Source organism: Mus caroli, chromosome 8, assembly GCF_900094665.2.
Source record: "Mus caroli chromosome 8, CAROLI_EIJ_v1.1, whole genome shotgun sequence".
Classification (NCBI taxonomy): Eukaryota; Metazoa; Chordata; class Mammalia; order Rodentia; family Muridae; genus Mus; species Mus caroli.
Genome location: NC_034577.1, coordinates 75,969,385 through 75,984,061, shown reverse-complemented (window position 1 = coordinate 75,984,061; position 14,677 = coordinate 75,969,385). Strand labels below are relative to the sequence as shown.

Sequence of the window (14,677 nt, the reverse complement as noted above, 5' to 3'; positions counted from 1 at the left end):
AAAAAAAAAAAAAAAAAAAGAGCGAGAGAAGAGCCAGCGGCAACTGGAAGAAGCCAGATCAGAGAGAAAAAGAAGCAGATTGGGCATGGCCAGAGTAGAGAAGCGGGGCCTGGAAATCATGCGGGTTATAGAGAGGAGGAGTAAACTGCAGGGCGGGAAGCTGAACAGGAGCAGCACGGGGTGGGGGAGGGGCTAGGGTAGAGGAGTGAGTGTGGAAGGCAGGGATGCTAATTTGGGCTTTGAGAGGCATAACCAGTGCATTCCAATAGAGACTGGAGCTGTCTGGAGGACGTGTCCGCAGGGAGCCAGAGGTGAGATTACGTGGCTACAGAAAGCCTTTAAGAGCTTCATGAAGAGTGCTCAAAGTGTCCACAGTCCACCGTGAGCTGAGACAAGATTATCATCACTTTAGACCTACCGTTTTAGGGTGCTTGGGGTTTTCCTCCAGACATAAGTCAACAACGGCATTTGAATAAAAACCAAGTACACTTGCTGTCCCGGGTGCCTGCCATTCGTGTTTGTGAGTAGTGTGCCCTTTGGATTAGAAGAAGCACGCACGGGTTTGTTTTGTCCCGTGCATGGAGTGATGGTCTCTTTCTGACAGACCTAGAAAATAGAGCCCATCTCCCCTAAATGTCAACAAGAAAGCCTAGAATGGTGTAAGGGATTCTGTTTGCTTTAAAGATTAATTTATTATTATATATGCGGGTTTTTGCCTGCACATATGTGGACTGTGTGCCTGCAGTACTCACTTTGTAGACTAGGCTGGCCTCAAACTCAGAAATCCACCTGCCTCTGCCTCCGGAGTGCTGGGATTAAAGGGGTGCGCCACCACGCCAGGCTCCCTGTTTTGTACTTTTGAGACAGGGTCTCACTATGTATTCCTGGCTGCCCCAGAACTCACAGAGATCCTCTGGCCTCTGTCTCCCAAGTGCTGAGATTAAAAGTTTGTGCTGCCATGCCCAAGATTAATTTTATTTGTGTGCATGTATGAGGACCTATGCAGTATGTATATGGGTTACCCTTGGAGGCTAGAAGAAGGCATTGAATACACTGGGAATGGAGTTGCAGGTGGTCGCAAGCGTTCTGATGTGGGCGCTGGAAACCACACTCAGTCTTCCGGAAGAGCAAGTGTTTATAACCTTTGAACCCTTTCTACTTTTCTTTCAGTGCATGATGGATTTTAGGACATACATCCCACCTCTCTCTCTCTCTCTCTTATGTGTGTGTGTGTTTGTGTGTGTGTGCGTGCTATGGGATGGACCTGGGCGTCACACATGCTAGGCAGTTGTCTACCACTAAGCCATGCCCCAGCCTCTCACTGGGGGTTCTAGGCAACGCTTGTGTGGCGGAGTCAGCCCCTTGTCCCATTTTGGAACACTGGGCATCATCTCTGACTTTAATTAACTAAACACCAATTGCAACTTCTTCCCCTACTACGGCAACCAAAAATGTCTCCAGAGGTTGGGGTAGAGTGGCGGGCAGTGTTTTACCCACCCACCATGTGATGACAACAAAGCCACACTGTTTTTCAAGTATCGTGGCAAGAGATTGCCAAGACAGATTTATTTATTTAATGAAAATGGGGCCCTGGCCATTCCCAGGGATGATGGAGAAGGGTGTTATTGTAGATAAGAGGGAGAGAACAGCCCAGAGGCATCTAGAAGGGTCCAGACTGGGCCAGGGGTGGAGAGAGCATGAGAGGGAGGAAGAGCTAACAGAGAAGAGAAAGAAAGAGAGAGGAGAGAGAGCAAACTGACCAAGAGGAGCGGAGGACCAAGAGGCCAAGAAAGCATATGGCTGAAATGACTGGTTTCTATAAGAGAAGACCTGGGGGAAAGGAAGCCCAGAGCCTGGGCTGGAGAGACTTAGGGCACTGAGTGAGCCTTGTTCCAGGTTTCTTTGCTGCCTGACACACACACATCGTCATCATCATCATCATCATCATCATTTTAGAGACAGGATCTCATCTATCTAGGCCAGGCCTAGGTTGGCCTCAGGCTTGTTAGAAAGTCAAAGGTGGGGTCACTGGGGTTCCAACCTGTATCCTATTCATTATTAGATGCTGAGAACTGAAATCCAGGCTTTGGAAAAGCAGACCACAGCACCACCGCATTCTCAGCCTGATTTGCTTTTCTGCTCTTACCTTCTCCCTCTTTGATCCGGCTCCTTCCCAAGTCTTTTCTCTTTCCTTTTCAGGCGCCCCATGCCTAGCACTTTTCTCTTCCTGAGCCAATGGTCTAGCTATTTTGGCCAGGCCAGCCATGACCTGGGGACCCTTTCGCACAGTCTCTGCTGTAGCTGAGTTGTCTGGGTGGGTACCAGTCTTTCAGTGGGATCCTCATGCTAGCCCACTTGGGACCTCACGCTGGCCCCCTCTGCAGCTGCACAGCAGTGATCACCGCAGGGCACCAGTGTGCCCAGGCTCCATTCCTGTTGCTCGAATCCCGCAGTACCCAGGGCCTCAACCATGGGCTGAGCTCCACCTCAGGTTGGCCAGACTTTGGAATGCATTATTTTGTTTGCACACTCCAGTCTCATGAGGACTACATAAAATCCATAATTTTGTATTTATTATTGAGACACTTTGTGAAGGAGGCTAGCCTCCGTCTCTGCCTTTCTAGTGCTGAGATTACAGACTGTGTCAATTTACCTCCCCACACCTTTTAAAAACATTAATTATATTAATTATTTAATGTGTATGAGTGTTTCGTCTGCATGTATGTCTCTGCACCTGTGGGAGTCTGGTGCCCAAAAAGGCCAGAAGAGGGCATCAGACTCCTCCCCACTTCCCAGCCCCCCCCCCCCAAAAAAAACCACCAAACCTGGATTTTATAGGCATCTGTGAGCCACCATGTGAGTACTAGGAACTGTACCCAGATTCTCTGCCTGAGCTATTAACTACTGAGCCATCTATCCAGTCCCCATGTGTCTTCTTTATAATCATATTTTAGAAACCTGTTTATTGTGTGTATGTGTATGGGCATATCTGGAGGCCAGAGGACGGGGGTCAGTTTCACTGTTTACCATGAGTTCCTGGGGTTTGAACTCAGGTCACCAGGCTCGGTGGCAAATTTTGTCTCTGTATCTCATCCACCCCATTTCTTCTACCTTTGAAACAGCTTCACTAGGTGACCTTGGCTTTGAGTCTGAGAGTCTTCCGACTCTTACTCTTGCATGTAGTCCAGGACAGAGTGTGCTGACCCAATGTGCTGGTGGGCATCCCTGAGTAACTTCGCAGTGATTCTTCTCCTTTCTAAACTTCCCACGGGCGGGCTAGGATTACAGGCAGGCATCACTATAGTTAGACCCCGGGAAGGTTTTATTGTTTGTTTGTATTTAACTTTGTTTTCTGAGATGTGGCTCTGGCTGTCCTAGAACTTACTTTGGAGACCAGGCTGGCCTCGAACTAAAAGAGATCTGTCTGACTCTGCCTCTTGAGTACTGAGATTAAAGATTAAAGGTGGAATGTATCATCATCGTGCCCAGGTCTGCTTTTTTTTTTTTTTTTTTTTTTTTGGACAGGTTCTCATGTAGTCCAGGCTGGCCTCAAACTTGCTGTGTAGCCAAGAATGACCTTGAATTCTTCATTCTTCTTCCTTCTCAAGTGTTGAGATTACAAGAATATGCCACTACACCTACCTTTAGTGAACTTCTTGTTATGCTTTAAATCATACCTCATAGCTGTCTGTAACCTTGGCTGTTTAGGAAGTGGCAAGGAGATTGACAGCTGAAGGCCCGAGGGGGGGGGTGCGGGGGTGGGGTGGGAATACTTGTTTAACATGGAGGCTCTTGATTCACTTCTCACTGCTAAACCCAAGCCCAAACAATAAAACTTCATCTCATAAAATTGGCTAATTTTAGGAGTGGACAAGATGGTTCAGTGAGTAGAGACCCTTGCCACTAAGACTGACAGCCTGCGCTGAATCCATTGGACCTCTTTGGGAGGAGAAAACTGACTCCCATGAGGTGTCCTTTGACTTTCACCTACCTGCTCTAGCATGGGTACCTCAACATACACATCTGTAAATAAACACATGTGAAGAGGATGTGAACATTTTAATCATTGTTAGGACGGTTCAATGACATTAAGCACATTCTTGTGCAACAGGTGTCCTGTCCTCATTAAATGTCAACTTTCCTGTTTGTCCTCTTCATGCCTCCAGGAACCCCAGATGTCTCTCTGTTCGTGTGTTCTCAGAAACGGACATCTAAGTGTGCTGGCTCTCCTGAGCCGTCCATGGAGCCTACTGGCATTGGGCTGGAACAGAAGGATAGAAGAAAATCTCAGACACGACACGTGGGCAAAGGAAGAGATCTGGGAGGCAGGAATAGATGGATGTGGGGATATCTCAGGCTTCCAGTTAGGGGATGCACTGTGACTATGCAGTCTAGGAGGGAGGAGGGAGAATCTCGGGCAGGTGGATTTCCGGACCAAAGTACAGCTGTGTGATCTGGAACAGGTGGATAAGAGCAGGAGCCTGGGTGACCCAGTGTCATACACACCTCCACTCTGTAGACATCCAGATCCTGGGGAGGCCAAACTGTAGCTGGCAGCCAAAACATGGTGATGCTGACCTGGTGTCCTTAAAGAGAGGTACCTCTGGACTGCCTCAACTGCAGACATACACATGCAATTTGGGGGGCCCAGTATGACAAGGCAGTTCCATCTGCTGGCTTCATCCTGCTGTTTCAGGGTTGGTCCTCTGTCTGCTTGAGAGGTCCAAGGCATCTGTAGCGACTGCAAGCATGTTCAGGCTATGGTTCAGAGCAGGCAGGCAAGGCTTTGCTCGGCTAGAGGAGTACAGCCACACCCAGAGGCTCCTTTCTGAGTTCTCATTTACAGAACTGAGCAGCTTCCTGTCTCCCAGGAAGGATGAAAAGGTAACGATGGACATGGTGGAGTGGCCGCTGGCTTGTTTCTTTGCTTCTGAGGGAGGGCAGCTTTCAGCACAGCCCTGCAGCTATGGACCACATTTAATGCACTCTGATTGTTGTCTTTTCAAGACAAGGGTTTCTCTGAGTAGCCCTGGCTGTCCTGGAATTCACTCTCTAGACCAGGCTGGCCTCAAACTCCCAATCTCTTCTTGAGTTTCTAAATTTAAAGTATCTCCCTACTCCAGCCTTTGAGTAGCTAAGATCATGAACACGTTGCATCAGCCCAGGTTCTTGACCTAACATTTACTTACCCTTTTTTTTTTTTTTTTTTTTAAAGATTTATTATGTATGCAGTGTTCTGCCTGCAGGCCAGAAGAGGGCATCAGATGTGTGAGCCAACATGTAGGTGCTGGGAATTGAACTCAGGACCTCTGGAAGAGCAGCCAGTGCTCTTAACCTCTGAGCCATCTCTCCAGCCCCTTACTTACTTATTTTTTAAAAAATGTATTGTGTGTGTGTGTGTGTGCTTGTATTTCTGTGTATCACAAGCATACAGTGCCTGCACAGGCCAGAAGAGGGGACTGGACTTGGAGAAGGCTGTGAACTACTGTGTGGGTGCTGGGAATGGAACCCGTATCCTCTGCAAGAGCAGCCAGAGCTCTATCTGTTGAGCCATCTCAACGGCCCTCCCACACTAGCTGCCTGCTTTCATTAAAAAAAAAAAAAAAAGCTTTATCAGAACACAGAGGTCCCATACTTTGTACATCATAAAAAAGAAAAAAAAACACACACTGTGTCTAATTCTATTATTTCCATTTTACTGAAAAGAAATAGGGGCACAGGTTAAATCACAAACTAAAGGTTACAAAGCCAGTGACATTTGGAAAATATGTCATGGCTGGGTGGTAATGACAACTCCTCAGTCTAATGACGGTTTGACCCCCAGCACTGGGGAGGCAGAGGCAGAGGCAGTCTCTGAATTGGAGGTCAGCCTGGTCTACATAGTGAGTTCCAGTACAGCCAAGGCTACATAGGCTCCTTTTCACAAACCACAAGAGGTGGCTAACAATAAAAGAAGGCAGGTAGTTATCAACCTGTGTGGTCTTCACACAATTCATATGCATGCACTCCTATACATACACACATGCACATATACCATACACACTCCAGGCATATTACAACTAGAGGTTGTCCTATCAGGCCAGAGAACTGATCTTTGTTTTAACTTGAAAGGGGCACCTGGCCTCTCCTCTCACCTAATTTTACTTTGGTTTTATAGATACAGACCATATTCACAGACATTTTCCAAACAGGCAAAGAGGGAGGTAAAGACCTGGAAGACTGAGGGGCTGGGCTCTTAGAACCTGCACCGGGTGTGGCTAACTTGTTGGCTGCAGCGGGTATGTAGACAATTATGCTGGACGAGGTAGGGTGAGGGGGCCATCCCTGTGTCCTGGTGAGGACAGAGGACAGCATTGGGGGTGGGGGTGGGGAGAGGCTAGAGAGGTGCCTCAGAAGTTAAGAATATAGTCTGCCCTTTCAAAGGACCTGGACTCAGTTTCCAGCAGCCAGGTTAGAAGGCTCAGGGATCTGACACCCTCTTCTGGCTTCAGAAGGCACTTTTACATATGCCCAAAGCCATAGACATAAACAATAAATCTCTAAAAAACAATCATGACAGCATTCATGCTTTGACGAGACCCGTCATCCTTTCACAGACTGTTCAGATCTTTGACCCCCCACCCTCCGAATTTCTCCAGGGCTGAGGTGAATTGAACTGAAGAGCCCCTGCCCTGTGGAAGTATCCTTTCAAGGAGCCACAGGTGCCTTGCACTGGAAGTGAACACAGGGCTGTGGGCTCTGTTTCAGAGCGATGCCCCAGCGCTGTTCCTCTGGGAGCTAACAAACTGCCTTCCCCTATTCCGTTTCCCAAGAGTAACTTGCAAGGCATCCTGGTCAAGGGACAAAGACCACTCTAGTTCAGAAGTCCGTGGATTCAAGTTTTTTCGTTTTTATTATTTTTTTGTTCTTTTTAATGTCATGCAATATTTCACAGTCCCAAGCCCACGTTTTTCAAACAAGATAGGAAAAAAAGGAAAAAAAAATTTTAAAAAGATAAAGGAAAAAAAAGAAGCAAGGGAATCAGTGATGGTGGTAATTTTTTCTTTTTTCTTTTGTTATTTCAAGCAGGACCAAATATCAGAAAAAAAACTTCTCTCAATTTTTTTTTTTTTGTCCTTTTAAAAACTGTTAGTGTTGTTTTCTTGTAGTTGATCTCTGCAGGCAGTAATAAGTTTGGCGTGGCCCGCAAGCACTCCCGTGGGTCTGAGAAGTGTGTGGGGCGTGCAGCCGTCCTTCCGGCTTGCAGCCACCTCGGTTTCATTCACCGGGAAAACGAAAGATTCAATCGAGATGATAAAACTCATCAATAGAAGCTATTTTTGTTTTTCTCCCGGGTTTTCTTTTTTAAAAACGTTATTGTTTATCATTTGCGGTGCGCCCGCACTTTACGGGCGCTGCGGGGGGCGGGGCGGCTTAGCACCAGTCGTCCTCGCTCTCGCTGTACGCGTCGTGCGCGCCCCTGCGGGCTGTGCGCGGCCGCGGCGCGCCGTGCCCCGCGTAGTAACCATTGGGCAGCCTGCGGCCGTGGCGCGGTGACGCGCAGCCCGCGGCGCGCGGAGTCCTGGGCGACCGCGGCGCGGGATCGTGCGCGCCCCCTGGCGGCTCGCGCGGACTGTCGGGCTCGGTGTAGTCAGCGCCGCGCGGCCGCGGGCCCTCAGGCGCATGCGCAGGCCAGCGCGGCGCACGGCGGCAACCCCGCGGCGAGCCGCCAGGGGGCGCTGCGGGACCCGCCATCCTGCGCGCCGCAGGCCTGCGCGGAGCGGGCGAGTAGGACACAAGCGGCCGCGGGGTGCAGGGGGTCTGGGGGAGCTGGCGGCGGCCGCGCCGCGGCGTGCTGGTGCCGGACGTAGAGGGGGCTGGGCTTCCACTGACGGAACTACTGCCCTACACGAAAATCGAAACAAAGGAAATCAAAAGCAAAGATACCACGGACCAACCAGGAGCACACGGGGACACACAGACGGAAGGGCGGGCGGGCGGGCGGCGGGACGGAGAGGCGGGGAGGGGGGACGGGCAAACCAACACAACAGTGAGGAGAGAAACGAGAAACGAGCTTCGTAAGTTTCCGAAGTCACTCACAGGCGTCCGCAGGACACGAGTCGCAGGGAAGCCGGGCCAAGGGGAAAAGCAAGAGTGGCGGGCTACCCGCGCCCCGCCCCGGGCGCCTCCCAGGCCCGCCCCCACCCGTCCCACCCACTGCGGCCCCACTCCTGCCCCCCGCTTCTGGTCAGTCTGGGCCTGCCACACGCACCTGTCTGTGTGTCGTGTGCTCCCGACCTTCGCTGGGCGAGCGGGACCAGCGCTGCTCCCGGGCCCGCGCCCGGCCGGTGTCCGGCCGCTCCTGTGCGTAGCGATCCCGGTCGGGGGCCGGGGGATGATGATGATGGTGGTGGTGGTGGTGGTGTGGCCGATGCTTCCGGTCCTTGGGTCGGCCCCGGTCCTGGTCCCGATCTTTGGAGGGCAGGTCACCCGATTGGGTGGTCATGCTCAGATCTGTCCCCAAACCTGAGTGGGAAGTGGAGACGATGGTGAGGGAGGAAGAAGGGGCCACAGAGAGAAGGGGAAAGTCTGGAGAGGTAGGGCCTGGAGTGTCCCCAGGCAGCAGCCCCTGGTTTCCTTTCTAGTCACACCTCCACCTCTTTATTTTTACATTTCTTTTCAGCTAGAGCTTCCAACTCCCCCCCGCCCCCCCGTGGCATCATCTGAAAGTGTGACCTTCCACTTCATGGGTTCCAGGAATCAAACTCAAGTCGGTGGGCTTGGCAGCAAATGCCTTTACAGGCTAAGCCATCTTGCTTGGCCCATCCCTTTTCTCAGTGTTGAATATGACCAACTTAAGACTTTGTACATGTTAGCCGCCTACCACCTGGCCCACACCTGGCCCAGTCTCTTCTTTTTAACATTTCTCCTCTCTGTGTCTCTGTCGTGTGTGTGTGTGTGTGTGTGTGTGTGTGTGTGTGCATCTACACACTGAGGCCAGTTAACCTTGGGAACTGCTCACCTTACTTTTGCTTTAATTGCGGAAAGGGGGTTGCAGTCATGGATCAGGGTTAAGAGGGTGTGCTACACTTGCAGAGGACCTAAATTCAATTTCCTGCACACATGTCTGGCAGCTCAACTGCTCTAGGCCCAGGAGATCCAACACCCTCTTCTGGCTCTAGGGCCACCTGCATTCATCATGCACTCGAACTAGCACACAAATTTAAAAAAAAATTAAAACACAGCTGGCCATGGTGCCACACACCTTAAATCCCAGCACTAGGGAAGCAAAGGCAGGCAGATCCTCTGAGTTTGAGGCCAGCCTGGTCTACAGAGTGAGTTCCAGGACAGCCAGGGCTACACAGAGAAACCCTGTCTCGGGGGAAAAAACAACCAACAAAAAATCCCTAACCAAATCAACAGCCGAGGCTTGCCTTTAGTTCTAGCATTCCAGAGCTAAAGGCAGGAGAACCTCTGTGAGTTCCAGGCCAAGGAGCGCGTAGTGATCTTGTCTCAAACTAAATAAGTCTTTTGTTTACTTATTTTTGGTGTGTATGATGTGGGTACATGAGTGTGGGTGCAAATGTCACAAGGTGCATATGGGGTTTGGGACAATATTGGGCGTTGACGCTTATCTTTTGCCTTGTTTGAGACAGGGTCTCTTGTTACCTGCTTTATCTGCCATGCTACCTGTCCCAGGGCTACTGGGGACTCTCCTGTCCCCATCTCCCATCTCGCCTGGGCTGGGATCACAGAAGTGCATTACTCCGTTGTCTGTGGCTCTTTACAAACTTAGGTCCTCTGCTTGTGTGATGCTTGCCCTACCTTTTGGGCCTCTCCAGGCTCTACCTTATTTTGTTCAAAGACAGCTTCTCACACTAGCCTGGAAGTCACTGAGGGGCTTAGGCTAGTTAGCCTGTGAGCTAGGTCAGGGACCCACCTGTTTCTGCCTTCTCAGACATGCACTGCCATAGCTGGCTTTGTCCATGGAGCTGGTGATCCTAAGTCAGGCCCCAGAGACATCACCCACCTGCACCCAGCCTGCTTGCTTCCCTCCCTCCTTCCCTTCCTCTCTTCCCGGTTTTTCTTTTAATTTTTACGTATTTATGAGTGGTCTGTATGTATCTGTGTGTATATATGGTGCATGCCAGAGAGGCATTGGATCCCATTACTGATGGTTTTGAGCTCCCGGGTGGTTGTTGAGACTTGAACTCAGAACCTCTGGGAGAATATCCAGTGCTCTTAACTTGATGAGCCATCTCTCCAGCCCCTTCTTGTTTTTTTGTTTGTTTGTTTTTCTTTTTTCAAGACAGGGTTTCTCTGTGTAGCTCCAGCTATCCTGGAACTTGCTCCATAGACTGGGCTGCCCTTGAACTCAGAGATCCCCCTACCTCTGCCTCCTGAGTGTGCCACCATGCCCAGCTCCTTTCTTTTTGAATCTGGGTCTTACTATGTATCCTGGTTGGCCGCCAAGTCCAGATCCTAACCCTCTCTCTCCCAGCTTCTCCCTTTTTGGCATCCACCTCCCCCTCCTTGGCCTTCTATTTCTTTATGGATCTGTTCTGGGTCCTGTGGTAGCCTACCTGTGTCCACATCAGTGTATCGGCCCAGAGAGCGCTCAGAGGTGCGGTGGCCACGGTCCCGGCGACGTTGGTGGTACCGTTGGTTCTCCTCAGGCGGTACCCGCTCTAGTGAGTAGTCATCCAGTCGCCGGGCTTTGGGTCCCAGCACAGAAGCTGAGCGCTTCATGGGGCTGGTATCAGAGATGGTCTGGGGAAGGGGCACAGGCATGGGCAGAGTTAATGGCCAGCATTTTCATGGCCTGCTCCTTTCAGCCCTGCAGCCCGCCTGGCTGACTGGTGACAGAATCAGAGTGTGTGAGCATCCAGGGATTATGTCCAGAGGTGCAGTGGTGGGTTTGAGTGTCTGGCTTGCTGGCTGCAGGGGTGGAGCCCTACGGATACTTAAGTCCAGTGACAGGAATGTTGTGGCTTCTTAGGGTATGTGCTGGACTTTGGCCAGAAGGCCCTTGGCTAACCTCTCGCCCTGCTCTCCAGGAGGCCCTGGTGTTCAGGCTGGCTGACTGACAAGAAGCATACTGTTTGCAGAGTGCAGATCTGGGAGCCCTGCTTCTCCTTGGCCCAACTCTCTTGCCCCTCGCGCCCATCCCCACCTCTGGTCCCTATCCCCCAGGCCCAGCTTGGGCTGCCCTAGCAGTGGAGGTGCTGGAGACCATTCTGAGCCTGCATTTACTGTCCCAGAATCCTTGCTCTTGCTCTGCCATGGACAGTCTTCAGTTCTCTCTGTAGCAGGCAGAAGAAGGAAAACAGAGCCAACCGGACCAGGCCTGCTCCAACTCTGATGTGCAGGACCCAGCCCAAGGCAGGAGCTAAGGGACCCAAGGCAGTAGGCCAGTGGTCACTGGTTGAACTGGAGGAACAGACCCGCAGGAAATGGGCAGGGTGGGCAGGTCGGCCTCTTGGAGGCTCTGAAGACGATGTGGGGTGCCGTGTGGCCCCTTGCACACACAGGACACAACACACAAGGAAGGGGCTCCTCCAACACACAAGGGGGAGGGCTAGGGTGGGGCCTCGAACGAAAGGGTAGGGTGGAGGGTAGGGGGAGATGGTAGGAGCTGTCACAGACAGGGCAGGGAGGGAGAGGGGCTGGAGCCGAGCTGGCCGGGCGCGGTACATACACTGAGGTCATTTCCACGTGGCCGGCCCCTTCTCCTCTGTCCCAGCCCCACAGGATGGCGCACACAGAAAAAACAGAAAGAAGGAAATAAATATAAAAGGTAGAAAGGATGGTGAGTGGGTGGTCCATGCAGGAGGTGGAGGGTAGAGAGGTTAAAACTCGGTGTTGGTGGTGTCGAGTGAGGGGGTGCTCCAGGACCCCGCTGGCTGTCCCCCACAACGGGCACAGAAGAGACAGGAGACAGACAGATGGCAGAGACACGAGACTGACAGATGGGACAGCAAGGCCACAGGCTCCTGGCCCATTTCATGCGATGCACTGCGGCCCGGCACCCCTCCCCCGCCCGCCTCGCCCCAGCTTCAGCTCAAAGCTTCCAGGTGGCCTTCAGCCCAGCTTGGCTCGTCTCTGTTTGGGGACCAGCAGGCCAGGCCTGACAGAAGGGATGGGGCAGCTACATGCACCCCAAGGTCACAGCAGCCAGAGGCCAGGCCCTTGGGCCATGATGACCCAGCCAGACACAGCGAATCTGCTACATAATGCAGGGCAAGCTGCCCCAGCCAGACATGCCTGCCCCCTCCCGCTGCCCCCCTCCTCCTGCCCTTTCTCCTTGTCCTCAGTAGCAGCCTGGGCTTTATCCCCATTCCCGATTGCATTTCGATTGCACAGTAGCCAGGCATGCTTGTTTCTCTGTCCCCATGGGGATCTTGCCTTCCCTATAAGGGGCGGGAGTAGCTAAGAGAAGCAGCCACACTGAGACACACATACCAGGTACACACCCAACCGCCCCAACCCTCCCAGACATGTGACAGCCGTCCCAGGAACATCCAGACTGCTTTCTGATTCTTCAGACATGCTCTATTCCTGAAGGCAGCAGGCCATGTGTGTGCACACGGACATGCCTGTTAACACTGGGAACACACGGATGCATGTGCATGTATGTACGGATTGCATGTAAGTGGTATGTGTGTGAAGTGCATGGGTAGCAGGGACCCAGTCCGCCCATGCTAAGCAGGGGGATACCATGAGCTCCACTCTCCAGCTTTGGAGTCAAGATTCTAGTTTTCTTTTTTAAAATTAGTTTATTATTTGTGTACATGTGTGTGAGTTTGTGCACCTGTGTGTAGGTGCTTAAGAAGGCGAGGAGAGGGCACTGGGTCCCTGGAGCTCTGGTTCCAGGAGGCTGTGAACGTCCTGTGCTGGAACCCAGTCAGGTCTTCTGCAAGAGCAGCACATGCTCTTACCCAGTGAGCCACTTCTCCAGCTACTAGTCAGGAGTCTTTAGTTTTGTTTTGAGTCAGGATCTCACACAGTGAGAGGCTGGCCTCGAACTAGCTATAGAGCAGTGTCTGACTGTGAACTCCCGATCTTCCTGTTTCCACTTTCCAAGTGACAGGATTATAGATGTAAGTCGTGTTGCTTGTTTGAGATGTGGTCCAGGTCTATAGCCTAAGCTGGCCTGGAACTCCTCTTTCCTCAGCCTCCTGGGTGTGTGAGACGCCTCATGCTGCTGAAGCAGGCATTCCCAAAGGCATCTCTCACCAGAGCTGGACCCACCCCTTCCGAGCCCACTCTGCCCCTTTGTGCTCTCAAATAGGGCAGACAGAAGCCATTTGGCACTTTCTACCATGTGCTGCAAGGGACTCCATCTCTCTCTGGCTTTTGCCAGGGAGTGGTTAGGAGGACCAGGCTCTGAAAGAGTCAGGAAAGGGTGGTCTCCACCCTAACCCACCCACGAAGCTGCAGATGGTCCCACCCAGGCTGGGGTCCCCAAGGGAGAGGTATAAGATCCTCAGTAACTTGTGTGGGGACAGCCCAGAATCCTGCAAGCTCTCACCTGGTTCTCTGCTGGGAGGCGGGGCATGGAAGCAGCCCTGGTCTGGCCTTCCATGGGGAGGTAGTGTTCGCTGTCTGAGTAGCCATCAGTACCCATTTCTCGCATCTCCACAGACTGTCAGGCAGAGGGTGGGGTAGGGTGAGTCTGCGGCCTCTGTGTATGGGAGAACCCTTTCTGCCTGAACCACCCAGCCTGCGGTAGGGGGAGGCAGCACCTGGGAGTTGGGCTGGCTGTTAGGCATGTCGATGGGTGGCCCTCGCTCTGGGCTCCAGGTGCCAGTCTTCTGGAACATCTCTTGGGCCCGCTGGGTCACCCAGGATGGGCTCTCCTTCATGCTGCTTTCGTGAGCCATCCTGCACAGAGGCCAGAGGCCAGAAAGGGTGTGCATCCTCTGGGCTTTGGAACCTGGGACCTGACACCTGTCCACAATTGTCCATTTGGATACTCACAGGCCTCCTCCTGGGTCCAGCTGAGTGGAGGGAAGGGCGTTCTGGCTGGGTCCTCCCTCCTGTGTTGGTGATGGAGGCTCCATGCGCTGGAACATGAGTGGTGTCCGGTTCTAGGAAGATAAGAAAGCAGTGTGTGTACGGAGGGCTGGACAGAGCAATCACCCACTGGAAGCTGAGGCCGAGCCTGTGTGCTGGAAGCCGAGCCCAGGACCTTGTTTTAGGAACGTATGCTACCACTCCCTCAACCTCACAAGTTCTTCTGCCCTCACTTACACACAGGTGGGTCTGATCTGTCTGCTAATTTACTCAGTTTTTGTTTGTTCTTTTGGGGACTCTCTATGTAGTCCTGACTGTTCTGGAACTCCCTGTGTAGAACAGGCTGTCCTGGAACTCACAGAGATCTGCCTGCCTCTGCTTCCTGAGTGCCCAAATTAAAAAAAAAAAATTTTTTTTAGCTTTTACTTTAAATTTATTTATTTTCTGTGTCACACATGTTTTGTGTACACATGACAGAGAATGGAACTCAGGTTTCATTCAAAGACAAGAATCCTTACCTACTGAACTATTTCTTGAGACCCTATCCAGCCTTTGACATTGTGACACAATGTTGTCATCTACAAAGTTCATGCTGGAGACCCAGGCAATCAAGATATATATATATATATATATATATATATATATATATAAAACCAGGCAATCAAGATATATATATATATAT

The 14,677-nt window shown here is 51.7% G+C and overlaps 1 protein-coding gene across 6 annotated transcripts in view; it reads right to left on the bottom strand.

Moving 5' to 3' along the window:
* Positions 1-7,059: 7,059 nt before the first annotated feature.
* Positions 7,060-14,677, bottom strand: part of Cacna1a (calcium voltage-gated channel subunit alpha1 A) — a 293,753-nt gene continuing 286,135 nt past the window's right edge. For 5 of the 6 annotated variants that reach the window (XM_029480502.1, XM_029480505.1, XM_029480504.1 and 2 more), the window contains exons 43-49: positions 13,960-14,069; positions 13,725-13,863; positions 13,511-13,624; positions 11,678-11,713; positions 10,563-10,749; positions 8,252-8,505; positions 7,060-7,884 (exon numbers count right to left, since the gene is read on the bottom strand). In XM_029480502.1, coding sequence (XP_029336362.1) covers positions 7,414-7,884; positions 8,252-8,505; positions 10,563-10,749; positions 11,678-11,713; positions 13,511-13,624; positions 13,725-13,863; positions 13,960-14,069 — 1,311 coding nt within the window. In that variant the 3' untranslated portion in view covers positions 7,060-7,413. The remainder of the gene's footprint in view (positions 7,885-8,251; positions 8,506-10,562; positions 10,750-11,677; positions 11,714-13,510; positions 13,625-13,724; positions 13,864-13,959; positions 14,070-14,677) is intronic. The other variant, XM_029480507.1, reaches the window with a different exon arrangement.